Below are 27,360 nucleotides of genomic sequence, written 5' to 3'. Positions count from 1 at the left end.
ACACCAACTACCACCATTATTCATCATTATTATTATCACCATTAATTTTGACACAATTTTTCTATCATCATCTCTCATTATTATCAACAATTAATTACCAGCAACAGAAAATGAACTACGTAGACTAAGAATTCAAAAATGGCGCGCGGACTAAGCACTCAAGCGCGAGAGGAAGTAGTCCCACCATAAGTACCTAAATTTCGCCCTTTCTTATCTACCCACTGTGAAGCTGACCCTTAAAATAAACATAAGTCCTTGAAACAAGTCCACATACAAAGCCAGAACCCTTAAAACCCCCTGAATTAGGACCTGGAATCTTAACCAACATGCCTGCAAATCACTGGGAGATGCGCCGGAGTGAGGGCTGCCCACAAAAACCCAAATATCTCCATAACCTGGACATGTTACCCTAAATACCACCTATGTATGGGAGGATGAAGTATTAAAGTCCACCTAGGGGAGAGAAGCAAGGGGCCCAGAGGTTTAGATCAGAGAGAAATAAAGGGTTGAAAGAGTGGAGAGGGACGAGTCAAGGGGCGGGTTGGGCTTTTACACTAAGGGCTTCCCATTATTGGTGCGCGGCCGCCATTCCCCAGCCCTAGCCAGCAGCCCAACCCTACATACCTAAATAGCCTCTTCTCGCCTCCACCCGCCACCCAGAGTACCCCGTGCAGGCTCTAGGCGGCCTAAAAATGCTCCAGGATAAGGTAAATATGCCAGCAGGTTCACCAATTGCCCAGAATCGAGAGGTGAAAATATGACCTCAGACTCCCTCTCCCTCTCTCATTTCCTCTCACTTTTCTCACTCCCTCTCACTCCTAGGGTACATCCTAAGGGTGCCACTGGTAGTTCAGGGCCTGGAGAACTAGAGGAACCTACCTAAAGCCGTGAGGGGTAAGGGGAAAGGGGTAAAATAAGGGCATGAAATACACGACTAGATTGGCTAAGGGGGGAGGTCCTCTATGTAGGGTCAGAGGGGGAGGGGGGTCAGGTTGCCATGGAAACACCCCCCTTGCCCCCTCCCTTTCCCTCTCTGTCGATCCTTAGGGGGCAGGGGGTAATAAGGGGGGTATATTTACTCTAATATTCTCGTGAGTTAATAAAATAAGGTGAAAATATACAACTGGCCACATCTGTACACAGACTTCCATTGAGGTGTTGGGGTGAAATTTCGTCTTATTCTTGTATATCTTGGGTCGTGGCTGCAGGTGTGGGCAGGTTTGGTTACTATGACCTGTTGGACTTAATTGCAGGTGTGTTGTTAGGGATTCCTGTGTCCCTGCAAGTGAATTAGATCCTACAGAACCTGACTTCTAAGAATACGTATATCTTGACTGCGTACTAAGGGGGGAAGTGTCAGTATTTCAATGTATAGGTGAGGTGTGTATGTGTTGGGGTTGTATGGGTACTTAGTGTATATTTAGTGATTCTTTGGGTTAGGTAGGTATATTTTCTGAGTGCCTGAGTTTGTATAGGCAAGGGAGATGTGCTGTGTTATGCAATAGGTAACAAATGCGTGTATTCTTGGGTTGCATAGGTTAGGAGGGTATAGTGTGTGATTCTGTGGGTGGTGAGTGTTTATATTGTGACTATGAGTTTGTATAGATAAAAGGAGTGTGTTTTCTGATTCTGTAGGTAAAAAGGTCTAAGGTATTGGAATGTATGGGTAAGCAGGGTATATTTTGTGATTTTGTAGTTAAGGCTTATGTATTTTCTGACTGAATAGGTTTGTATAGGTAAAAGTGTGTTTTTTTCAGAATATATAAATGAAGAATATACATTTTATAATTGTATGGGTAAGACTGCATTTTTTAGGTCTTGTGGGGCAGAGAATGGTTAAGATTGATGTATTTTTTGTCTTTTTGGGTAAGATGTGCGTATATTTTGGATTCATCAGGTAAATTGTGTACGTCTTAAATGTCTATTGGGTGAGAAATATTGTGTTAGCAATATCTGAGCTCCCTTAAATCAGTTAGTACATTAATGGTGTGTTCTCTGTGTTTCTATTGGTAATGAGTGTTTTGAGGTGTGTTTTCTGATGGGAATAAGTTCGCTAGAGTGTACATTCTGTGATTTCTGTGTTAGAGATGTGTTCTTTGGCCTTCAGTGTTAATTTGCATAGTTATCCAATGTTTGTTGAGGAAAGTATTAGTGTGCATAGGTGGTTATTTTGTGTTTGTTGGTGAAGTTATGATTGGTTTGCTGGTTACTCTGTGTTTGTTGTGGGAAGTATTAGTGTGTGTATTACTCAAGACTGGACATTTATTAAGAGAAAACGTTAGAGTAAAGAACAGATGACTGAAATAATCAAGATCGGACATTAAAAAAAAAAAAAAAAAAAAAACAAGAGTAATGAACAAATGACTGAAATAATAAAGATTAGACATTTAAGAAGAAAAAAACTTGAGAATAATGAATAAATGACTGAAATAATAAAGACTAGACATTTAAGAAGAAAAACTTTGAGAGTAATGAACAAATGACTGAAATAATAAAGATTAGACATTTAAGAAAAAAAAAACTTGAGAGTAATGAACAAATGACTGAAATGATAAAGTCTAGACATTTAAGAAGAAAAACTTTGAGAGTAATGAACAAATGACTGAAATGATAAAGACTAGACATTTAAGAAGGAAAACAACTAGAGAGTAATGAACAAATGACTGAAATGATCAAGATTGGGCATTTAAGAAGAAAAAAGCTTGAGAATAATGAGCAAATGACTTAATCACTCAAGGCTGGACATTTAAGAAGAAAAGCTTAAGACAAATGAATGAAATCAATGAATGACTAAATCTTTTAAAAGTAGACATTTAAGAAGAAAAAGCCTATGAGTAATAAATGAATGGAATAATATGCTGCAGGTTTGAGTACTGTAATTACTTTCAGTGTAAATACATCTAGGAATAAATATGTATTATTCACCTATTACCCAGCATTGAGACATGAAAATATAGTGTAAGTCTTCCTCTCCATCTCTCATTTCCTGTGTTGTTCCTCATATCCTTTGATGTGACTAAACTTGAGAGAGAGAGTGAATCTTTATTAGCTTTAGTTCTCTTGCCTCTTTGACTTTATTGTACCCAGCATTAAGCCATGAAAATATAGTCTCATTCTTCCTCTTCCTCTCTCATCTCTGTTTTTCCTCACTTCCTTTCATGTGTCTAAACTTGAGAGAGAGAGAGAGAGAGAGAGAGAGAGAGAGAGAGAGAGAGAGAGAGAGAGAGAGGGTATCTTAATTTAACTTCTCTTGCCTCTTTGACTTGACTGAAGCAAATTAGTTATATTTACCAGGAAATAAGACATGAAAGTATAGTCTCATCCTTCCTCTCCGTCATTTCCTCACTTTTTTTTCCTTGCTCTCTGACTTGACTAAACTTACAAAAAGACGGTTTCTTCACTTAAGGCAAAGAAGATTTATACATTTGTGTGGAATAGAGACATGAAAGTATAGACTCATTCTTCTTCTCCCTTTCCCATTTCCTATCTTTTTTCCTCACTTTGTCTCACATGACTAAAGTTGCAAGAAGAGGATATTTTTATAAGCTCTAGTCCTCGTACCTCTTTGCTTTCACTGTGGCAAGCAAGGTCTGTCCATTGAGGTGAGGAGAGAGGCATCCTAACCATTAATTTTCCATAATTGTCATGTGGGAAATGTCATGTTAGGTATAATTCCTTCTGCAGCGTCCGAGTTAGAATTAAATGGCTTTCTTACTTTTTTAAACTTTTTCCCTAATCATTAGGTTTTTCATGACATCAAGCTAGGTATAATTCTTTCTGCATTGCATGTGTCTTGTTTTTACTTATTTTTTTAGTGGACAGGATTGTCATGGTGTTATGTTAGGTGTATCTATTCTTATAGTGCCTGAGTCTTCTTTTTATATGTATTTTCTGTTTAATCGTTTTTGTTGCCCTTGTTCAGATTTCTTCTCTTACATTAGGAAAAAAAAAAAAAGTGATAGGATGTTCATGGGGTCAGGTTAGGTATATATTTTTTCAACTTTGCTTGAGGTAATGTTATTTGTGTGTTTTCTACTTTTCTTGAGATCTCTCTGACACCCAGAATACAAGGAAAAATCAAGATATCCTCTTAGCACACTTTTTCCTATCTTGGTCATAGATATCCTCTAAGTACTCTTTTTCCTATTATCTTAGTTGTTGTGTGTGTTGTGTGTGTGTGTGTGTGTGTGTGTGTGTGTGTGTGTGTGTGTGTGTGTGTTTGTGTGGGTGCCATGTTGTATACTTGTGGACTAATGGGGAATGCTACTCTGGTAACAATGAATTAGTTTGGGGTGCTTTATACAAGGGAGTTTTATGCTGCTGCTTCAGAATCTTCTTGTGTTGAGAACTGTTTTATATCAAGGAGGAACTTTAGGGTTTGCATCGCCTGTCTTTGTGTAGAATGGGTGACTAACACTTCCATAACTTATTTTAGAGAGAGAGAGAGAGAGAGAGAGAGAGAGAGACCCTAGAATTTCAATAAAAAAAAAAAAATCATACGGACAGCAAAAATATTGAATTCCATTAAAAATAACTTCTTTTTTTGTCACATCAGACACTCACTCTTTTAGCTGTTGAAAGGAAATCATCCCAGTGTTGTGATGTTTTTACTATGTTAGGAACTAAGTCTGTGGCCTTCAGAGAAAATCAACCTTGTGTTATGGTTTTTCTTCTCATATTAGAAATTTATGGTTCACAAAAGAAAATAATCCTTGTGGTTTGATATTTAGATAAGTGGAAAATTACCCTTGTGTTGCAATCTATAAATACTTGTTCCAATGTGGTGTAATTTTTTCAGGGGAGAGGGACCCCAGTGTGGTAGCCATGATGCAGGAGAGCCCCCGCCTGCCTCCTCTCCTTTCCCCCGCCTGGGCCCAGCCACCACTACCGAGGTAAGTGACTCACCAACCACCCATTAGCGTATGAACTTCCTCATCAGCCATTCAGAGTTGTGACGCATTTTGCATCCTTCGCACAGTTTTGCTTTCATCAGTTCCACATCATGTATTGAGTTAATTGGTCTTGCTGTCATGTTTTGTCAAGGTTTTGTTAGTTTGGATGTGGAATATATTTGGTGGTAGTGATATTGAAGACATTGTTTCCTGGTTGTGTGTTAAGTTTGTCATATTGTGATTTGGGTGTGGGATAGATTTGGTGTTGGGTATAGTATTGAAGTCTCATTGGTTAACTTTTCTGACTTACTACTCATTATATTATAGTTTGGATATTGGGATGAATTAAATGGTAGGTCTGATTCTGAACGCTCGTCAATTCCCGTTCTGTGTTAGCTTTGTAATATCATAGTTTAGATTCATTAGGTATTTGATCAGTATTGTGCTTTACTGTGCCACTCTTACCTATTTTGAGAGAGAGAGGAAATCAATGAGTTCTGCTAAAAATGATAATCATCCTGAAGACAAAAAGGGTCTACAAATGATAGCATTGCACCTTCATTTCAATACTGCCACCTTCATAAAAGAATCAAGTATTCGTATGTACCTTGAACATCCTCTGAGCCTTGCTTCTGCCTCCTCCTCACTCTGCATTCAGCACCAAGTCATCTGCATATGACACCTCCTGCAGGAGAAAAAGCTCCCTGAACCATTGTAGTGTAGAGTTTGTTGTTGTTTGGCCCAGTTATGCACAGAGTAGGCATGTCTTGAACAGTAAACACCAGGAAAAGGAAATAAATGTCATGAAATGTAGAAGAAAAATGACAAAGTTTGCTGGTTTTGTTATGAGTAATAGATTAATTGATAGGTTATCCAGATTTATTCCTGGGTTAGTTATTGAGTGTGAGGAGTGGAAGTGTATTGGACAGTGGGTGAAGGAAAGTATTTCTGCAGTGTGGGCGGCAGCCGTCAGGGGGCGGGCAAGCGGGCGCGAGGGGCAGAGATCCTCAACGGCCACCATGGAAGGCCGCCCCGCCCCAATGGTGGCCATCCTCTACAACAAACCCCTCGGGAAGGCCAGCAGCAGGTTCCTCAAGCTCCCCAGGCTCCCCACGCTCCCCATACCCTGCCTCTGGCCCCACAGTCCCCCTCCTTGCCCCCTCACTCCCCCCACACACCCCTCAAAGATGGGCCCAAGGCACAAGGTGAGTTGCCGCTGAGGGAAGACCTTTCTTGCTTGTCAGAGGAGGTGATGTTGGTGGTGTAGGTGACTGTGCAGGAACAAGACTTGAAATTTGCACTTCAGGTTAACCCCATTCATGTCAGTATTGAAAGATTCTTTGCATCAAAGAAAAAAATGTACATATACCAGTTGTTAGTCTACTAGGGATATAAGTTGTTTGAAAGCAGGAAAGGTGCAAAGTTTTTTTTTTTTTTCTAGTATATGGTATTGTTTCCTCAGCTTCATACCAAAGCAGAGTCAAGTTGCATGGCAGGAAATCAATGTATATCATTAGGTGTGAGAAGGATTGTGTTCCACACACTTTTGAATTTGATGAATCAGTTGTAGTATTGAAGATTTTGATACTGAGGAAATCTTTATGTAGTTTTGTTTCCAAGAAATTTTGCGTTTTAGTTTCTTAGTTTATAGAATCAGTTCAAAGTTATTTATAGTTGAAGTTTGTGAAAGGAATTGTTTTAGTTTAGTTAAGCATATCAGGGGGCCGCCGTGGTACAGTAGAACCAAGCGTGCTTTGGGGTCCGCTGGGTCTTCAAGTGCACGGGTTCGAATCCTGTCCATGGTCCAAGTGTAGGTTGGGCTTCCTCACTCGGGGCAACGGTGTCCTAGCGGGTGGACTTTGAGATAGGAGGTACCCCAAAAAATACCCCCTTTAGCCCATAAGTTCCCATGAAAAGCCTATGTAGTATAAAAAAAAAAGGAATATTGATGATTTGGTGAAGGAAATATATAGTATAAGTTTGTGATATGGGTTTTGTTCAAGATGATTCACTTTAGTGTATTCGACTAAGGGTGTGTAATGTGTATTGCTTTTGTGGTGATGGAGCACTTTTCTTCATGAGGGTTGGTGGAGGCTTGTGTTTAGAGGCACCTGCTGTAACTTTGCTGTCCATTATTCATGTGCTGCTTCTTAATACTGAATTTGTGCACATTTGTAGAAAAACTTGCACCAAAGATTTATCACTATCTCATCTATTCCTGAGCTTTCTTGATTTTGCTGATGATGATGTTGATTGTCCTTTTTACTGTGTCTAAGGGTAGATTTTTATGAAAGCAATGGAGGACCTTTAGTATGATATGGTTAACATATTATTGAGTTAGTTGTGAAGGGATGTACAGTATATTCTTACCTTCCTGTACATACATTGACTTAGTTAGGACATTAACACACTTGACTCACACATTACAACTCTCTGCATGACTCACCTTCTGTTTAGGTTGCCACAAGCTCAGGAGAAACAGGTGATGAGAAGTTCTCAGTTTAAATATTTTTTTGAGCAGATATTTGTTTTGTGTGCATGTACTTATGTCCTAATATGCTGCTAACACCTTGGCAGGCATGCAGACAGTGTTGAGGTGGTAGATATAAGACAGTGATAAACGTTGTGTTGACAGTCAACCCCAAGAGGCTTGGCAGCACGGCTACTCCCGTCACCACGCCCCCGTCCCCAGCCTCCTCTGGGGCCCTGCAGCCTAGCCGGGGCCGAGAGCGGTGGGGGGGCTTGCTGGGGAGCTCCCTGGGCTCACAGCAGCGAGGGGGACAGGCAGACTCCTCCAAGCAAAACTGTGCCAACTCCACTCCTCTTCAAACTTCAGAGCTCAGGAGCTCCGGCTTTGACATGACAAAACTTTACCCCGAGCTGTCAGCCAAACTGGGCCTGACCAAGCAAGGGCCAGGCGAAGGGACAAGCATCCACAAGAATGGTATCACCCTACGAGAGAACCTGGCGCCAGGATCTCTCAAGAAGCTGGAGACTGTGACCGATGACTCCAGGATCAAGGTGGTGTCCACGGGTCAGATCTTCAACAACACCAAGGGCCTGGTGACTGCCAAGCTGGGCAGTGGAGTGCCAAATAGCAAGGCTGGAGGGACCGCCAAGGCCTCCTCTAGGTCAAGGATTAAGTGTGGGGAGCGAGGACAGAGGCGGGGCAGCCACGGACGATCGGGAGTGCGGCCGGAAGTTGGGGGTGGCCACGGACAGTCCTCTGCGCCTGTGAAGGGACCAAGCATAGCCAGGAGTGCTGGCAGTCTTAAAAGTAACAGTAATAGCAGCAGTGCTCCAAACAGCAGTAGTATATTGGAGGAACAGCTGAGAGGAGGAGGCGGCAGTCAGCGACACATGGCAGCGCCTGGCGCTGGCCTCCACCACCACCACAACCACCACCACCACAATCACAATCATCACCACCACCATCACCACCACCACCACTCAAGGCTACCTCAACCAGCCACCACCAGGCCTGTTCCTCTCACTGCATGTAAGTGGGATCTTGTTTCCTTCTTTGTGCACTCCAAACTCATCTCAGTTTTCTTCCTTATTGCTTCTTTCTGGCTTGTAAATTTGAGCTTTAAAACATTCCATTGATTATTTCTAGAATCATAATTTTCAAGGAAGTAGCCATGAAACATATATCAGGAAGTATCTAACTAAGCTTATATTGGTTATCCTGATTGGTATTGTTTACTGAGGTTTTGCTGAAAGTGTAAAAGTTTGTTTAGTTTGGGCAGCTAAGTAAGAGACACTAGGTGTTTGCAGTGTGAGAACAATTAAGAAATATGAATGAAGGAAAAAATTGTATTAGATGTATAAATATAAACAGATTAGTGTACCCATAAGGAACAGTTTCAGCCATTTTCTAGGTAAATTGCCAAACTTCGTTCTTAAAAACTGCAGGATAAAGGATAAGTTACAACAGCCAGTCATGAGCACTAAGTGAGTGGTGCAGGTGGTGGGTGAGGAGTTGCAGTCTCCTCAGTCTTACCAGGTTCTTCAATGAGAATTTATTGTTTGAAAATATTTGACCATCTCTTACTTACTTTGAAGAGGGTTGCGTTGCCATTAGCTATGTACTGTAGGTGAGGGTGCCTAGGCTGCTAGAGCTATGAAGCTATTAGAGAGAGAGTGCCTTGTGAATGTGATTGCTGTCCACTGCTAGTTTGCTTGTGGTGCTGGTCCTTCATTTATACATTTCCAATTCCATCTTTGGTTTTCTTCAAACATACAAGCAGCATTGCATGGGATGGTGGAAAGAAGTCAGTTTAAAGAGAGACTTCATTGTGACAGGAGGTTGTGAAAGAACTACATGCTAGAAGTTCAAATAACAAATAATTCTGCATTCTGGAAATTTAAGGAATTTTATTGTGGAAATTCAGTTTCTCACTTTGTTGGTAAACAAATGTATCTGTAATAAGAAAAGCCTGTGTTTTGATGTCTTGTCCATACTGTGTGACATGAATTAACTTTTGTTGTTTGTTACAGCATCCTCCTCTTCCTCCTCGTCCATCTCCTCCAATGTGTCTTCAGGCAGGAGTCTAGTCACCTCCCTCCACCACAGCAACCACCACCACCCACCTGGCTGCCTTGTCCTCCCAGGAGCCTCGGGTGGTGACGCTGCCCCCCCGTCAGCCCCCACAGTCCTTCCTCTCCAGTGCAGCTGCTGCCTCCCTCCCCCAACCTCTCTTACGGGTCCATGCTCTTCGGGAAAAACATTACGCTTATAAATCCGATCTCTTTCCCTTAGGTGAGTCTTGCAGTGTTGTTTTATATTTCATTGTTCAGAGATTGATAGAAAGGATCGTTTTGATCATTTACCAGAAATAGCAGTGAGGTACAGTGAATGAGTGGTCTGTGTATGGAAAGAGAGTAGGAAGTTTCTGACACAGATGACCATGTTCTAAAACACTTGTGTTGCACCTACACTTCTTTCAGAAGGTTCTTGTTGTAGTTACAAAGGCTTTAAGGGGTGTTCTTGTGTTTTTTGTGACAAATCAATAAGATTCCTACATTATTAACAGAATAATGAACAACTCTGTGATCACTAGGCATTGAGACGAGTGAGGAGAGTGAGAGCAGCGATGCTGAGGAGCTGTGTGGGAGTCAGCAGGGCTGGCTAGACCCAACGGATGGTGCCCACCTCACATACCAAAGCTGGGAGCCGAGCTGGACTCACCCCAACAACCTGCCTCACTTGCCCCGTCTCTCCTCTAACCCTACCGTCTGCCAGCGCTCCGTCACCCTGGCTCTCGCCCTCGCCTCCTGCAGGAGACAGGTACACACTGCTGAGGCCATGGCCTGGCCAAACTTTTATCTGGCTCTCTGTAACTATTGGTTTATTGACTAGGTGAAGGTTGGACTATGGCCTGAGTTTATGGAACTGCAGAGCATCATTTAGTATTTTAATAACTCTGGAAATACTTTCTTTAACTGTGTGTTGGTGTTTCCAGGTGTCAGCATCTCGGATGAGGAGTGGCATGCGGTCGCGGGAGGTGGCCAGACTTGGAGTTCTCACACGGTTGCTGCTGGAGACAGCTCGCACCCACCCTCGCCTCACTGCTGCCGCCTGTTGCCTCTATCGCCCCTCCCAGGCACACCAGGAATCTCCAAAAGTTAAATCTAGGTGAGCATGCAAAGGGACCAAAGGGAAGCTTGGTATTCCTCTCTCTGGAACTTTAACATCTGTAAGACATAAGATAAAAGAAGGTGCAAGAAGCCATCAGGCCTGCCCATGGCAGTATGTATAAAACTTAATAATCATATTTCCACCATTTAAGGCACAAAAAAAAAAAAAACCAACAACATTGTCTTATACCCAGATGGATAGGATAATTATGGTTACTGTTACCAAAGTAACACTTAAACAATACTGTTTGATCCTAGAATGAATGAAATATATGTTATTAGATAATGATTGCAAAGTGAAATAGTGCTTAAAATTATTAGATTATGATTATTATCCAAAATGATGCTAAAAGATAAAAGCCATTAGGAGAGGATCCAAATTGGCGAGTTTTCAGTGTTTGCTGGCCGGTTTAATTCAGGAAAAGGTCCGCATCATCTCGTGGTACAGAGTAGTCATCTCTAAATTTTATATTATGATGTATCTATTGATTTACCATGCTTTTACTCCCAGTATTTTCTGTTGTTATTTTACCATGGCATTTCTTTATAGTTATTGAGTTTATATGACTAATATCATTATATAAAACAAAATATAGTTGCCTAATGTACCAAGCTTTTATCTAGGCAGCTCTGGTTTGAATCTTGCCAAACCAAAGTATCCAGTGGAAGATGTAGTATTCTGTTAACCCTAATGGTGCCATATTACCTAAGCTGTTTAGGCGCCTTATGGAATAATTTCCATTTTCCTTTAATTTTTAGAGACTAATACAGCACAAAATCTGGACACACATATTTCACCTCGCCTATGCTTCACAGTTCAGTTCAGTTCAATTTTCTTTATGAGAAAAAAGAAAATTTGAGGCCGAAACTGAAATAGCCCATGGGTGCTGCAGTGCATTCATCACTGCATCTCTAAGGCCGCTTTCACACCAAGGTGGCACGTTGCACATGGCAGATGGCTGGTGGCAAGTGACAAGTAACGCGTGGCACGGTGATTTCAGACCAAGGTAGCACGTCGCCGCGCGTCTCAGGGCGGCAGTTCACTTCACAGTGTGCAAGATGGCATGATCAGATGAGGAGGTTATTGTTGCTTTGATGGGTACTATAGTCACCCGCAGAAGAAGAAAAAGGAAGAAATTCTGGATACATCCATATCTTAAAGATAATGTAGAAGCTCAAAGTGTTTATGTAATTGCAAAGCAACTAGAGCTCAATGAAGAGAAGTTCCAGCTTTTGTACCGAATGTGTAAAAAGATTTTTGCTATCTGGTATTTTATGTTAAATAGTTCTTTGTCTGGAAGAGGCATATTCGTAGTTATGCACGAAAGCACACATGAAAGACAACTGACAACAAAAAGACAACTGTGTCCTACATGGCTACGTATCCCTCTCACGGGCAGTGTTGTCACATGTGCTTGCTCAAATCTGTCTAGTCTCTTGAAAACTAATCAACATGTGTCATACATCTAAAAGTTTTATTATTATTGCATAGTTTGTTATCAAAATAAAAAAAGTAATAGTGCATCATCTGATAATAAGTTTTCAAGTCAAAGTTCCATTAAAATTTGGCATCACAGTCCGGGGTGGCAAGTCGCACATTCAAAAATAACGGGCAAGTCCGATCCTGAGTGGCGTGGCACGTTGCACATGGCACATGCGATGTGCCACGCCACTTCAGTGTGAAAGGTTTCATATGATTCTGGATGTTCATTTTCACATGGCACGTCATGTTGCTTGCCACTTGCCACGTGCCACCTTGGTGTGAAAGCTGCCTAAGATGTATCTTGCCATAGTCTGAACATGGTATGCCTTTAGACAAAAAATAATTCACCAGGATTGCCTCTGTCCCTTAGTTAACATTGTTGGGTCTCTGTGATGCCATAAATGTCTGCACAGAACAAATTGGTTGGTAATAGGCAATCTTATTATCTAACTTTGATTTCTAATTTATGAAAATAAACTAATTTATGGAGCTTCATATGTTCATAGTTTCTTGTTTTGTAGCCTTGAATGAAAGAAAGTATCATACTAACTTTGAGTTATTAATTGAGTAACTAAGCCATTTTTGTCCCAGGAATATAGATGATATTAAAAAAACACAACACATGGTTATAACCTTATTTCTACTATTTAAGTGTTTATGTCATAGATATTTGTAGAACAATACTTAGGCTTTGTAAAATCTTGGTATGTGATTGTAGAATATTTGGATATTTAGTAGACCACTTTTTCTGTGAAATATTATGATATCTAGTGATCTGGCACCTACAATGTGAGTTTGGGTCCTCTCCTATTGCTGTAACTCTGAAGCACATTACTCCATGGCTTTACTTTATGTGAATAAAATTGTGGTGAATTAATTAAGGTAATGAATAGCTTTATGGTGAATCCATAGCCATAATTTGGTTGATGTGTCTTATATGGTTGAAAACGTGGTACAGTCAGCTCTCGATTAATGCGAGTTTGAATAACATGGTTTTGATTGAATGTGACTTGATATTTAAGGAGATATGATCAAATAATGTGAGTTATTTGATATAATGTGGGTTAACTTGACTCGATGATGTCACACGCACCCATGCTGCTTCTGGGGGGAACCACCTGAGACGTTTCAAGACTCATGTCTTTGTCATTACCTTCTCTTAAATTTTGCATAAATACCTATTATTATTAGTCTTTTTGTGAACTACTTGATTTTAGAAACAAAAATGTATAGGTTATCATTCAAATAGCCTACTTTACAAAAATTGTGATTTGGAACCAAACCTATGAACAACAACAACATTGCATCACCAGCTTCAGTCATTCCATCTCCATCTCCCAAGTTTTCTATTCTACTTAGCTTATGAACAGTTGTATGTCGAAGGCAGCGTGTGACTGTTGATGGCTGCCTTAGTTCTTTTAATCCAGTTGTATCCGGTGTTCCGCAGGGAAGTGTTCTGGGACCTCTTCTTTTTATTATTTATACATCTGACATGTGGTGTGGGATTGAATCTAATATGGTTGCTTATGCTGATGACACCACTATATATGCGACAATTCCTTCCCCACAGGATAGGCAGAGAGTCGCTAATGTACTCACTCAAGATGTTTCAAGGATTCTGTCATGGTGTGATCGGTGGGGTATGAAACTGAACCCGAGTAAATCCCATAGTATGGTTATTAGCAGATCAAGGACACCTTTCCCAGTTCACCCTGATATTGTTGTCAACGAAGTACCTATTCCTAATTGTTCGTCTCTGAAGTTACTCGGAGTCACCCTTGATCCCAAACTTACTTTTGAGTTGCACTTGCGTTCACTTGCATCATCAGTCTCATGTAAAGTTGGTTTGTTACGCAAATGTAGGCGGATATATTCCTCTGATGATATTGTAAGAAATTGCTTTTACTCTTTCATACTGCCTCATTTTGAATATTGTCACTCTGTGTGGATCTCTGCAGCAGAGTCTCACTTAAAGCTTTTAGATAGAGCATTCAACCAGATTAAATTTCTTCTTCCTAATCTTGAGATTAATCTTCGGCATCGTCGTTTGGTTGGATCATTGTCCTATTTCTTCAAAATCATGTCTAATTCCAACCACCCGTTGCATTGTCATTTGCCTGCCCCTTCACTACCAGCACGTGCTACAAGACAATCCTTGATCATGAATGACCGTTCCTTGTCTGTGAATCGATGTAATACTTCACAATTTTCCCAGTATCTGCTAGACTCTGGAATACAATTCCCAACGAGATTGTTAATTCTAGTAACATTGAAGCATTTAAAAAACGTGTGAATACCTTTCTTCTCTCTGAACTCACTACCTCTTAGATCTCTACCAATCTTCCTATTCTGTTGTTCATTCCTGTTACTTCCTTTCACTTATTGGTGAGGTGCCGCCCACTGGGCCTTTGGGTTTATGCAGTTATGCTTTCCAGTGGGTCGCCTTCATTGACCTCATAATAATAATAATAATAAAATATTGCATTATAAGTACCCATTTATGTTAGGTAGCTCCTCTTCCCATAGCCTACACAGTTGAGGGTGGAGATTCTCTCCCGTGCTAAGGCCATCTCTGTGTTTTCATTTAGAGGCACTTTTTCCTAGCTCACCAAGTCTATTAATAAATCACACTCTGCAGCAGTAATGGGGAGTTTTTAGAAATAGTGCTTGTCACCAGGTGGCAGCACAGTATGCATCCTATTCACTCTCACAGGGTAATATAGAACATACCTGCAGTGTCATTCTATAAACACAGATGCAATAAGTCAATATAATATATTTTTCTACATAATTGCTTTAAGTAGTAACACAGGCAAAATCAAATCCTATTCATGAAAAAATGTCTATAAATTGATTTTCTCGTGAACTAGCATTGAGTCTTATTTGGTCATCTCCACATTTCCCAAAGAGTACTCCCTTGATCGGAAGTGTATTACTCCAGTTGACAGTAAACATGAAAACAACATGTCTGTGTCACTTAAAAGTCCAAACCACACAGATTGACTTACTAGTTAATGGAAACAATAATTCTAATTAAGAATAGGCAACTCGAGTATCCTGGCGAGAGTGTTACTGCCTAAGCCAACTTGGGCTGCCCACCTGTTTAACTTAACAGACACACTCTTGGACAAATAGTTAATTCCTGCTGTAATGTCCATGCCACTATACCATGAAGAGGAGGAAAGCCTCACACATTTCTCTCTCCTCACTCTTCAGCTGTCTAGTGATATGCTTATTCTTTGCTCGATTGTTTTGCCGCTTCGGGATCTTGATGAAAGCGATGCTAAAATCCCCAAGAAAATAACTATACCCATATATCACGATGTTACTGAGTAAGCTGGGTCATACCATATAGGACAGTCAAAGTTTTTACCTTTTTCATTGTCCAAATCAATTGATTTTAGACTTATAGTATGCTGTATTTAAGATATTGATAGCAGTATTACAAGATAATTACAAAAAAAAATTTCTGTTTTGACTAACTTCTCCCAAAATTATCCATACAGGATATTTAAAAGTAGGTATAGAATGTCAATAATATCATAATAATCAATGTTCTATGCATCTGTATGCACCTGGGATTTAATACAACAATAATTTAGTTCATGTCAACAAGGGACACGTAGCAGTGATGACATCTGGTGGATTAGTTTTGAAAACTCCCCATAGGGCTGGTTCTCTTCGTAAAATTTTCCATGTTGCCTGTGGTGGAACGGTGAGGCAGCTTGGTGTGGACTACGTGGCTCAATCAGTTGAGGTGATGGTAAACAAACACTGCTACCAACCACCACCAAATTATGCTCATGATTTATTTTGTTAAATGCACTAATAATAAATGTATTATGAATGTTGGATAATGTTCCTGGCATATAAAATCACATAACACATGACGTTGAATTAATAATTTTCTAATTTTCCGTACAAGAAAGATGTGCAGGTGAGAACATGTATTTTTATTGTTTCCATGACCTAGTAATGTATTAATATTTTTTAAGGTTTGAGTAACAAAATCCCCAAAATAGGCAGGCTTTCCCGGTGGCCAGGAATGTAACCCCACCCTATTGGCTATTACCATTGTTTGCTATGGGAAATTATGTTTGAATAACACAATTTTGAATAACGCAATGTCTGCAGGAACATAACCCTCGTGTTAATCAAGAGTTGACTGTACTTATTTCCACAGATGATCCTCATCCATAGATATGGCTAATCTTCCTTTAAAGCTCCCTAATGATTCAGTACCAACAACCAGGAAGTAATGGCAACATGTGTGTGTGTGTGTGTGTGTGTGTGTGTGTGTGTGTGTGTGTGTGTGTGTGTGTGTGTGTGTTTTACTGTTAATCATCACTTGTTCGTCCCCTCGGCAGGTTTATGTCCTCGGTGCTGGTGCGTCGACCGTGCGTGTACAGGGATGGGGAGTGCCGGGAGCCGTCCCTGCCTGGCACTCGCCACTGCATGCACCACATCATGTACAATGTGGACCAGCAGTTGTTCACCCACTGCACTGCACGCCACCCGGACAACACACTCTGCCGGGTACCCGTGTTTGATGTGTCCCATGAGCTTCCACTGTGTTACAAGCACAGCAAAACACAGGTCAGACTTTGATCCTTAGTTCTTGTGTCTTGTGTGTGACCTGATTTTTTCATGTCTTTGCTTGTTTTAATTGTCATATAAAATTTTCTTTCCTTACTTCTATTACTTATTGAAAAGCATTTAATATCACAACTACTTGTAAAACTATTACATATACAATATTATTTTTTGGAAATTATGTATAACAACCACTTGCAAAGCTATGTACTGTGTATGATTACTTTCAAGAACCCATTGTTACTCATGATACTCTTGAGTATTTAATATGAATTGCTTCATCATTTCTTGGTCAATATTGTAGGATTCAAGTTGTTCAAGCTTTGCATTTGTGGGTAGTAGCAGTTGTATGATGTCACATACTTCGTAGTTTGCACCATTTTTTATCTGCGTCATGATGTACACACGTGTTGCAGGAAAATGTAGCCAAAACTCCAACTGATGAAACCTCAAAGCCCAAGAGATCTCGTAAGAAGAACAAGATGCCGATTCTCTCGAGGTACGGCAAAAGAAGCAAGAAGCGGCGGAGATCCTCCAACTCCTCGTCCTCTGTGATCCCCTCGACCAGCGTGCGGCCACCCATGGCCAGCCAATCATCCCTGTCCTCGCCTCAGCCCTCACCCACGACACCGCAGACCTCACCGCACTTCTCCACTGCCTCCTGCACGGGTGAGGCTCTCACATTGGAAACTTGATGTGTCTTAGAATAGATGACTGTCTTCATTTTTGTTTTTCATTGGCTGTATATTTTCCATAGGATGTAATGATGCATATTAGATTCAGTGAATGAGTTTTGTTGTAATAGCATTGCAAAATTTACTTCAAAATAGAATTGCTATAATACAAATTCTCCTTTATTTAATCTTTTATGATGTACAAGTATGTCTGAAAAAGGTACTTTGAAATTATATGTCTAGATAAAGCATTAAACAGTTCTCACTATTAAAGATATTAGAGTGTGATGAATATTTTCCTTTATTTTCTTCCACCACACTGACACTGATTAAAATCCAATCAGACTCTGTGGCTGAGGTGGATGAGGAGAGTGAGTTAGAGGAGGACATGGAAGGAATGGTGGAGGGTCTGGACGCTGCCTCTCGTCTCCTTGACCCACGAGACCTGCAGGATGTCCTCAACCGCATCCCTGACCATGAATTGACACAGCTCTTTGATGCTCCAGGTGAGTGAGCCGGCACCAGCGGGAAAGGTGGCCTGGTGAGGTGAGCTTCATAGTTGTAGTGTTGTGTGCAGCAGGGCTGTGATAGTAAAGGTGTGTACAGTGAACCCCCAGTTTTTCATGGTTCAATTATTTCCAGTTCACTTCTACACTTGTTCATTGGAACCCAACCATTGCTACAGCACAAGAAATCTTACTTTAATGTGAAAAAATTGGCTATTATATTTAATGAAATACAAGCTAAATTGTGTCTTCAGTTGAGGAAGTAATGGAATGTATTGGTAGGTGGCACACAATTGGGTGAAACTTTACCAGTAGCCAGTTTAACTGGTAAACTATGACGTACATCATATGAAGAACAGCGTTTAACTGCGACTTGCATTATTTGATGAGAAGGCTATTTTTAAACTTGGCAACCTATATTTTACTCCCATACATCTTGAAATGATACTTAGCAACTCAGGATGAGTTTATGCTCACTGTCTTCTTACAAAAAGTGCTTGTGTCTCACCGTTACAGTAGAAGAAACTTTTACTTTACGTTAGGCTACGTAAAAATAGTCCAGCCTATTATACAGCTAAAAATGGATGATACCTCCTACTTTTTATCACCGCACAGTGTTTAATGCTTTATCTAGACGTCCTCTGCCCCACATAATGACCATCCATCCATCAGCTTGCTCTCCACCACAACTATCTACCAGTTTGCTGGAACACTCTCTCATCGCTCACTGCCTACTACTACCAAGTGACAAGCTGAGCAACTTCTCTACACCACCATGCTTGCACTAATGCATATACAGTAATTAACTAATATTTGGTATTCCTATACTTTTCCATGCAATCTTTTACCTTGTAACAGTAATTTTTTTTTATGTTGATCATTGTACACCACGGGTATGACTACCAGAATCCTATTCCTTAGTTTGCTTGTTGATAGAGACATAGTATAGATAAGGATTTTAGAGGATGTGTCAATGTAATGCGGATTTTATTACTTTGCGGTTGCCTTTAGAACATGGAGACATGATAATCTGGTGGTTCACTGTATCAAATAACCTATAGTATCCATAAAAGTAAGTGTAGATGACAGTGGTACTCTAGTTATTATTGAAATGATGGCAAGTGCATGCATTTAGTGGTAAGTTCACAAAGCATAGAACAAGATATACCTTTAAACTAATCATCCTGCAGAGGCCAAAACGAGCGACTTCTCTGAGGAGAAAGTTGAGATTGTGGGGGAGCAGAGGGGCACTGGTCGAGGCGAAGGCCGTCATGACTCAGGGAGGTCCCCAGTGTCTGCCCACAGCCCCTCCCCTTGCCCTGCTACCCTCACTCCAGCACCCACCCCCACAGCTGCCTCATCCTCCACCCCTCCGCTCAACGAGGAAGGCACAACACTCAGTCTAGATGAGTCGACCTTCAATGAGCTGGTGGCCAGCAACATCCCCATTGACTCCATTATCTCCTCCTCCTTCAATCAGCAGGAACTCAACACCATCTCCCAGGCACTCTCCAACATCGTACAGGAGAGCAACCTCAACCTCCCGGGCTTTGACCTTCCGACATCCTCTAGTAGCTCCTTCACGCAGTCTGAGGCTGTTGGGGCTGGCCAGGTGGGGGATGTGAGTGACAGCTCCCTCATGTCTCAAGGGAGTGATGTGGGGGTGGGGCAGGCTGGTGTGGACTTGACTGACTCTAGCCACCTAGGAGGGGAGTGCAAAGTGAACCTTGGGGGTCAGCGGGCTGGAAGCTTGGTAGGGGCTGAGACTTCCACACTCTCTCCCCTCAAGTAGGCTCTGTAGAATGCTGTTTGGGCTACAGTTTGCCTCCTGGGGAAGACTTGAGTGTTGGAGATACATACATATACTACGAGATCAGGTTTCATTCGATTGATTAACGTTTTACTGATGTTAAGGCTTTTTTGTACAGAAACTTTAAATTTCACATGGCGATTTTACTACTAGCAGTATTTTTTCAACTTGGGTGTAAGTGTCAGTGCTACTGCTGCTGCCAAGAGTGAAGGGGCAAGAGTGGCATTGGTCAGGACTGGTCTGTTGAGTTCACTAGTGTCTGAGTCCTGTGTTTCTGTCACGCCTGAAGAACCTCTGCTGGAGTCGTTCTCTCTGTGTCCAGGAGCTGTCAGTCATGCAGAACTGTGTAGTAGGAGGACATCTTTTATGGTTGAGATGTAATTCATTGCCAGAAGTTTACTGCAATCTTGCATTTTTTGGTATACATTTGTTGTTATGAATTCTGACGCTGTTATTTATTATTAACGATTAACAGTAACCAGTTATTGTTCTCGACTTGATTCTTTCATTCACATGGTGATGAAGCAATTGAGTTATCTTTCCTGTCATATGAGCTAAGCAAGGGGGTTTTACACATAGTCACAAACGATCAACTGAGTAGATGGTGTTTGATTTAACAGTATTCATGCTTCACTCATATGGGAATTTTGTGTAGTTTTGATGTTTCATAGCATTTTAGTTATTTCACGTCCATCTCAGCAAGCTAACAGACTTGCTCTTGCTGTTGATTAACTTTCTAAAGGGTCATTATCCCCCTGAGGATTGGATTTTGCTCTAACACTCCTTCTGCACCCCTGCATTTGGTTACACAAGGACACACTCATTTGGTTCACTGATCACTGACATGGTGAGCAGGTGATGCATGTTCTAAGCCAGCATGACTTCCTAATTTCAACACTAGTAGGCGTTTGTAATACCGTATGGTCTATTTTACTGGCATACTTGGCTAGAGAGTAAGAGCGCAGCTGATCAAGAGTTGGCACTCTGTTGTTTGCAAGTCTGTTCTCCTTCCCTCTTCCTATCTCTTCCTGTCTGGTGCACTAAAGAGAGCACAAAGGTAGTGTTTGGGAAGGGAAGTGTACTGTGCTAGTGTGACGTATGCTGTGTGTGTGTATGTGTGAGCATGTGATTATGATTATCAAAGCCTTCAGCACGCGTTCTTTTGAGTTAGATTTTAACCGTCTAATTTATTCAGTATTCTCTTGCTGGCAATCACTTGTCAAGGTCTCTTAAACATAATTGTTGAGAGGATCTTGTACATTGAAGTCTGAATGTGAGAGTGGTGAGAGTGAGTGGCATGGATCTTTGGTGGCAGTGGTGAGTGCAGGTGTGAGAGAGATGATCCTCCAACGAGAGGTTATGCGTGTGTATGTTGTCGTAAAAAAAAGTATGAGCATTAAAGGATTCCAGTGTATTTTGGAGGAGATATTCAGCCGTAGTTCATTTCATTCATAGCACATCACCCCATCTTCAATATTGTTTCCATTCACATGATTTATTTTCCACTGTATACTCTTACATTATTATGCGTGTATGCTTAGTTTGTAATGGCCAGCAAAACCGATCTTATGAAAACTAGTCTGTTCTGTGATTTTTTTCTATGTAAACATCACTATCTGTGTTGGGTACAAAGAGAGTGGGGTGTGCTGGGAATGTTTTGGTTTTCCAGCCATCATCAGCCTGTCATTGTTTCGCCATTCCTGTTAATTAGATGCACTGCGCATTTGTGTGTGTGTGTGTGTGTGTGTGTGTGTGTGTGTGAGAGAGAGAGAGAGAGAGAGAGAGAGAGAGAGAGAGAGAGAGAGAGAGAGAGAGAGAGAGAGAGAGAGAGAGAGAGAGAGAGAGAGAGGAAGAGAAAGTGAGTGTGTCTTGTGTGTGGATAACTTGTACTCTGTAGGATAAAGGTGGATAGGGTAACATTTATTTTTGTTATTATACTACATACACTTGCATTCTCGTCTGCTACTTTTAATTCATTATTTATTGAGCTGTTCTCTTCTGTGCGTGGAGGTATTTAGTGCATACCTAAAGGAAAGGGTGTAATTGTTTTCTCATACTGGCAATGATAAACACGTAAAGACACAACGTGATTTCTAATCAAAGGAGAATACAAGACCAGGTTAGCAAAAAAAAAATAACAAAAAACCAAAAAACAAAAAACAAAAAAAAAAAAAGAAAATATTTCCATCATGAGGTTCATTTCTTTATTATTATTATTATTATTATTATTATTATTATTATTATTATTATTATTATTATTATTATTATTATTATTATTATTATTGTTTACCTTGCTTGTTGATGTTACTAGGTGAATGCTTCTTGTTGCAGTTTAGACTTAACCTCACCTTCACCCTCTCTTAACCATTCCTCAACCCTTGCAGTGTTGTGGCTTTGCTTGGTTGGTGTTTCTGGCCCCATTGTAGCTTTTGGAGGTTTGGAAAATAACAAAACCTAGCTTTTTGCTTTTCCAAGTTCATGCTACACTCCATTCTTTCACCAGGGTCTTTCATTTTTCTCTCCACCCCCTTCATTCCTCAGAAATAAAAGGAAATACAATGTTGTCCTTCACAGTTGGTTTCTTCCTACTTGCTGGTTGCTGCCACAACACAGTGCAGCGGAGGGTGGTTGCCGTCCCCGCCACTGTGTTGTGGAACCATTGAATCTTATTGGTGCTAAACACAGTCTGGCTTCTTGTTCTTACCAGTGAAATTGCATGAGCTGTTGTTGCAAGTATCTTGGCAGTTGATGCCTTAAGAGTGCATGGATGTTTCATGGTTTTGTAGAGTCTTGCAGGTCTTCTGTACAACACAGTGCTCAAGCTGGAACCAAGAGGATTTTAGCTTCACATCATTGAGAAATAACAGTGTTCAGAGCTTGATGCCAGCCTTGAAATTCTAGTTTCAGTAGAGCCTCGCTAAGTATGTAGAAGGGAAGGGGTGATGGAATCCAAGAAAATCATATTCTACTTCTTTGTCATTAATGAAATCATGTTAATTACAACAAATAATTTAGCTCGTTGAAATAGAGGAAAAAAGTAAATATGAAATAAGTTTATATTCATGATGAGAATATCTATAGATTTGCACAGACTGGACTCCTTACCCTAAAGCTCCGGGGAATGTGGTGGCTCTTGATGACACTGTACTGATGTATGCAGTACAGTATGTATATGGAAATGTAATGTCTTCAGTTGATTTATTATTAATGTTAGAGATAAATGGCAATTAAAGTACTGTAGGTTTTGTGGAGAGTAAGACTTAGTGGAATTTCTTGGCAGCCATCAGGTAATTCAGATTTGTGTCTTGGAATGCTAAGGTGGGGAATCTGTAATTGCATAATTCCCGTACACTTTGAATCTGATGTTGAAAATGTTATTGTACATGTATTTTATCTTCATTTTCATATGGTAGTGAAGTGTGGAATATGTAGAGGTGGCAAGGAGACTGCTGCCTCACTTGGCAATCGCATGATAGAAGGAACACGAGGCAGAACGCTGAAAACAAGCCATGTCTGCTTCAACCCTCGGTCTGTATTGCAGACTTAGGAATTAAAACAAACAAGAGAAAAACAAACAAACAAATATAAAATCACCCAAGTGTCCCTGATTCTGCAGAAATATATCTGACTTGATAGATTTTATTCTGTGGATGAAATATTTTGATTTGAACAAAAGTTACGTTGGGTGTTGCGTCACGCTGATGGTCAGGCGTGCTGAGGTTCACACCAGTGCCTCACTTTCATGAATCATCCTCATAGCTATTCATAAATTTTCCTGTACTATTTCCTTGAAAAGAAATTGTGGTCTACATACATACACTCAGTAATTCTGTCTGTAAGAAATGAGCTTCTAGTTTATTATTATTGCATTTTTCTGTCAGTAGTAAGATGGTTTTATACAATTAATAGTAGCAAGAAAAGGAAAGGAGCATAAGTGTCGTGTATAATTTCATAGTTTGTCCCCAGCATGTAACCTATAATGAGATGACGTGGTGGTGGTCTATCAGTGTAGTGCAGTGCAGCCTCTCAGCCAGGCCAGGCCAGGCACGAGGTTTGTGCTGGAGAGTCGTAGTTCAAGTAAACCTTTAAGGGCATTGCATATGACAGTCTTGTGGTTGGTCTGTTGCTGCAAGAGATGTAGTGGCTCGGAACGGACAGTGGCCTGGCATTGCAGTTTCCTTTTATGAAAAGATGTGATTATTTGCAGCATTTCATCACAATTTGGTTTATTGCAAGGAGGCCAAATGTCTGATGTGCTGCAGTGGTGTACAGTACTGAAAGCAGGTCCATCATCAGGGAGTGTGATTAAATAGTGTTGTGTGCAGGAGGAACAAAAACATGGGCATTAAGGTATGACAGTCGTGGCAGTTTGGGTAGAAGAAGCTAGCTCATCCATTAACCTAATATTGCACACTCCAGTATATATATTTTTCAAACTCCTGATTAGCGTAGTCACTGTTTATCATTAACTCGTTTGTTGTATTCCTTTTCCGTCAATGCAAGCACTCAGTTCTTCCTTCCTCAACCCAGTGTACGTATACGTTGCGTTCATCTCGGCCTTAGTGTGTACATCCCGATAAGTGTTTGTACGGTGTGCTTCCCGGCTAGAGACTTGACTTGTGTTGAAATTTCCACCATTCACTTAGTTTGAAATGTCATTCACTCACTCTAGAAACAATGCCACAAAATGGCGGCTGAAATATGTACTTACTTTTCAGTTCTTATTGTATTGAATGGACGTGTCTCCCTCCTTCCCTCCCTGTCTCCCTTGTTACTCCTATTGGCCTGTATTATACTTGCACTGTTCACACCACCACCATAGTCAGAGATGGTGAGCTAAGGTCATGCAGATATTGGTATATGATCTATTCTTGCACCATTCACATCATCATAGTGAAAGCCAGCGGTTCAGGGTGATGTACACAAACAAGCTATGTGGAGGGATGGAGCTGTAAGCCAGGAGTTCATCGTGGCTATAGTTGTAGGTCTCCCTTGGTGTTCTCTGTTATCTTGGAGGTGTGTGTGTCTGTCATCAGTGAGTGAAGGAAATGTAGCATACATTTACAGTTGCTGTGTTTGCATAAGTTGGTTGGATGTCGAGTGCTGAGGTACCTTGACTCTCTCTCTCTTGTACTAAGGTGTTGGTATTAGGGTTGGCCATTGCCCTTGGTATGGTATAGAAAAGGAACAAGAGAGAGAAAGAAAGAGAAATAGAGAGAGAATGCTAGTTTGACGCTGGCTTAGTATTTCTGTAGTATTAAATATTCTCTTTCATTTGTAAATGGCCAGATTAGAGAGCAAAAAGGAAAAAAAAAAAAGGTTATATTCATTGGGTTAGTGGAGATGTGTGGAGGCAACCCTTCTATATATATACATATATAAATATACATACTATATATCCATGAACATTACATATACCACGTGACCTGACATCCACTTCGTATATAGTTTTTTTGGTATTATTTTGATATGTCAGTAATGAATGAAGAAGCAGTTGTATTTATATCTAGCATTGGGGGCGGGAGACTAGTGTACAGTACTAGTGTCTGGCGCGGCGGCCTAGCGGGCTGCCCTCGGGTTCATCACAAGCACGAGAGTTTGTTCGTACCGTACGTCGCTCCGTGAACTTCTCTCCCTTGACTCTTGAGGTTAATATATCTTGGGTTCTGTAAGCTTTATTACCTGTACCATTATTGTTATTTTTTATTATTATTCATCATTATGTGATGCCAGTATTTTGTTAGTAATGGTATTCCTCGATATTGTGGAGCGCTAGCAGTGTGGGGGCGGCTTCCTGCCCCTCTCAGTGGGGGATTTTAAAATGCATAAAAAAAACTAGGAAGATTAACTGTCAAATTATGTGAGTTTTGAAGTAGTAAAATTATTTTTTGTAATGTGGCTTTTATTGAGTTGGTCTCTTGAACTCTTGTGTTTGTAGTGGAAGAGAGAGGAGTTTGTATGAATTGTGTGCCTACAAACATCAACAATTCCTATTACAGTAACTCCTTGACTTTTGAACATTTGAATTACGAACATTGTGTACATATGAACATATTTCTGAAATCCCTGAAGTCCAAAGAATGATAGTCTGAAAGGTGCTGTCAGACTTCAAATTTCCCGGGAATGGTAGTCGGTGATAAAAGTGAAGAATAAGAATCATCAACCCTTACATCACTGCCAGCCTCATCCTCTACTGACACGCCTGAGTCTAATGTTGATGATCTCTTCTTAATGTGAACGAGCTGAAAAAGAAAAGAAAAAAAAAAAATGAATGGACTAAATGGGGTCATGAGCAGTCTCTCCATCTCTATTATGTTTTTAAGTTGTGGAGGTATTGTACTATTATGTCTGATTTTAGATGCTCAGTGTACTTTAACCGATATGCCTGAAAAAATGTATAACGTAATACATGACCAATAGCTTTTCAATGTTGTTCTTTAAATTAGGACACAACAGTTAAGAGTGACATGGGAATGCGTTATCTAAGAAAGATAGGTAGAGGGAGAAAGTGGAAGGGTAAGAGCAGTGAAAGGTATGTGAAAGATGCAATATGGGAACATGCGCCAATACAGGACAATTAATCCCTTCAGTACCATGACACGTTTTCATATTCATTGTGGTTACTATTTGGCGATTTTATACAGCCTCAGAAACTCATGTGGGGATTAAAAAATAGTGAAGACTGTGGCCATTAATCTTCTGACGTCCATAAACTCTTCGTAATGTAAATAAAATCGTCTAATCACACTAAAAACTCGCTGTAAAAATGCGTCCCAGCACTGAAGGGGTTAAGGATGGAGAGGTGAGATGGGCGAAGAAAAATATATAGAGGTGTTTTAACCATAATGAGATGGCTTGCAGAAGAGCTTGTTAAGAGGAAAAATAAAAGTTAAATAGGTGGTTTTAGGAGAGTTACACCACGTGAAAGGAGGAGGGACCGGGGGAGGGAAACCAAAAGGAATAGCTGTGTGAAAGGTGCTGCTCATGGGAGTCTCTCTCTCTCTCTCTCTCTCTCTCTCTCTCTGATAGTCTGATTAACGTGGTATGTACATGGTTTGTTGACTATCTTTGTGGCAGTTTACTGTAGAGTGAATGAATTTACTAAAAATGTCTCATGAGTGAAGTAGCAATTAACTTTCCTGCTCTATTAGTTATTATCTTACAAGAAAATCACTACCTCATTAAAATTAAGTAAAACCACATCTAAAAGGGGATTGATCGAGCTCTCTATTCAATTAACAAACTAAGCAGGCATTGTTAGATTAATGCAAATTTACCAATAGTTGCCCATAAATTAACATATAACTACACAGATTGAATAATTTTCTAGGCTACAGTGGAACCAAACTAACTTTGTGCTATGGGTGTTGGCTGCACCGTAACCCGTCCCGCAATAATGTCATGTTTATACTCTACACGCATAACGCTCTCTCTCTCTCTCTCTTAGTTGATTTACTATTGCATTGCTTATGGAATGATTTTCGATGTAGAGATGGAAGAACGACGCTGTATATCTTCTGCTACACTAGGCAAAGCGTATAAGCCGTGACGCTGCCATCCCAGTGCCCTTGATACATGAATCCCCCAGGTCGCTCCTTGCTACCCATTCTATTGCCACTTCACGGTCGAGGTGGCAACACCAAGGAGAGGTAAAGCCAACGCCCAAAGTATGGAGTTAGGCTGGTTCCACTGTAGTTACCAATACTATTCTTCTCCACCAGAGAGAGAGAGAGAGAGAGAGAGAGAGTTGCTTTGTCTGTGC

The 27,360-nt window shown here is 40.6% G+C and overlaps 1 protein-coding gene across 1 annotated transcript; it reads left to right on the top strand.

The window, feature by feature from the left end:
• Positions 1–325: 325 nt before the first annotated feature.
• On the top strand, positions 326–25,492 carry LOC123508535. The gene is made up of 11 exons (XM_045262271.1): positions 326–707; positions 4,799–4,892; positions 5,847–6,097; positions 7,528–8,387; positions 9,450–9,654; positions 9,956–10,182; positions 10,358–10,530; positions 16,383–16,611; positions 17,025–17,277; positions 17,627–17,788; positions 18,979–25,492. Exons 2-11 carry the CDS (start codon positions 4,825–4,827, stop codon positions 19,578–19,580), a joined length of 3,030 nt encoding a protein of 1,009 aa, XP_045118206.1. The 5' UTR covers positions 326–707; positions 4,799–4,824; the 3' UTR covers positions 19,581–25,492.
• Positions 25,493–27,360: the final 1,868 nt, after the last annotated feature.

Source organism: Portunus trituberculatus, chromosome 25 (genome assembly GCF_017591435.1).
Source record: "Portunus trituberculatus isolate SZX2019 chromosome 25, ASM1759143v1, whole genome shotgun sequence".
NCBI classification, from domain to species: Eukaryota; Metazoa; Arthropoda; class Malacostraca; order Decapoda; family Portunidae; genus Portunus; species Portunus trituberculatus.
The sequence above is the reverse complement of the archived record's forward strand: the minus strand, read 5'-3'. Positions and strand labels throughout refer to the sequence as shown.

Excerpts from the sequence above, each read along its gene's own strand:
- LOC123508535 (XM_045262271.1), top strand. The coding sequence starts at position 4,825 with ATGATGCAGGAGAGCCCCCGCCTGCCTCCTCTCCTTTCCCCCGCCTGG. Across the intron at positions 4,893-5,846 it reads GCCCAGCCACCACTACCGAG|TGTGGGCGGCAGCCGTCAGG; the intron begins GTAAGTGACTCA and ends GTATTTCTGCAG. Across the intron at positions 16,612-17,024 it reads ACAAGCACAGCAAAACACAG|GAAAATGTAGCCAAAACTCC; the intron begins GTCAGACTTTGA and ends CACGTGTTGCAG.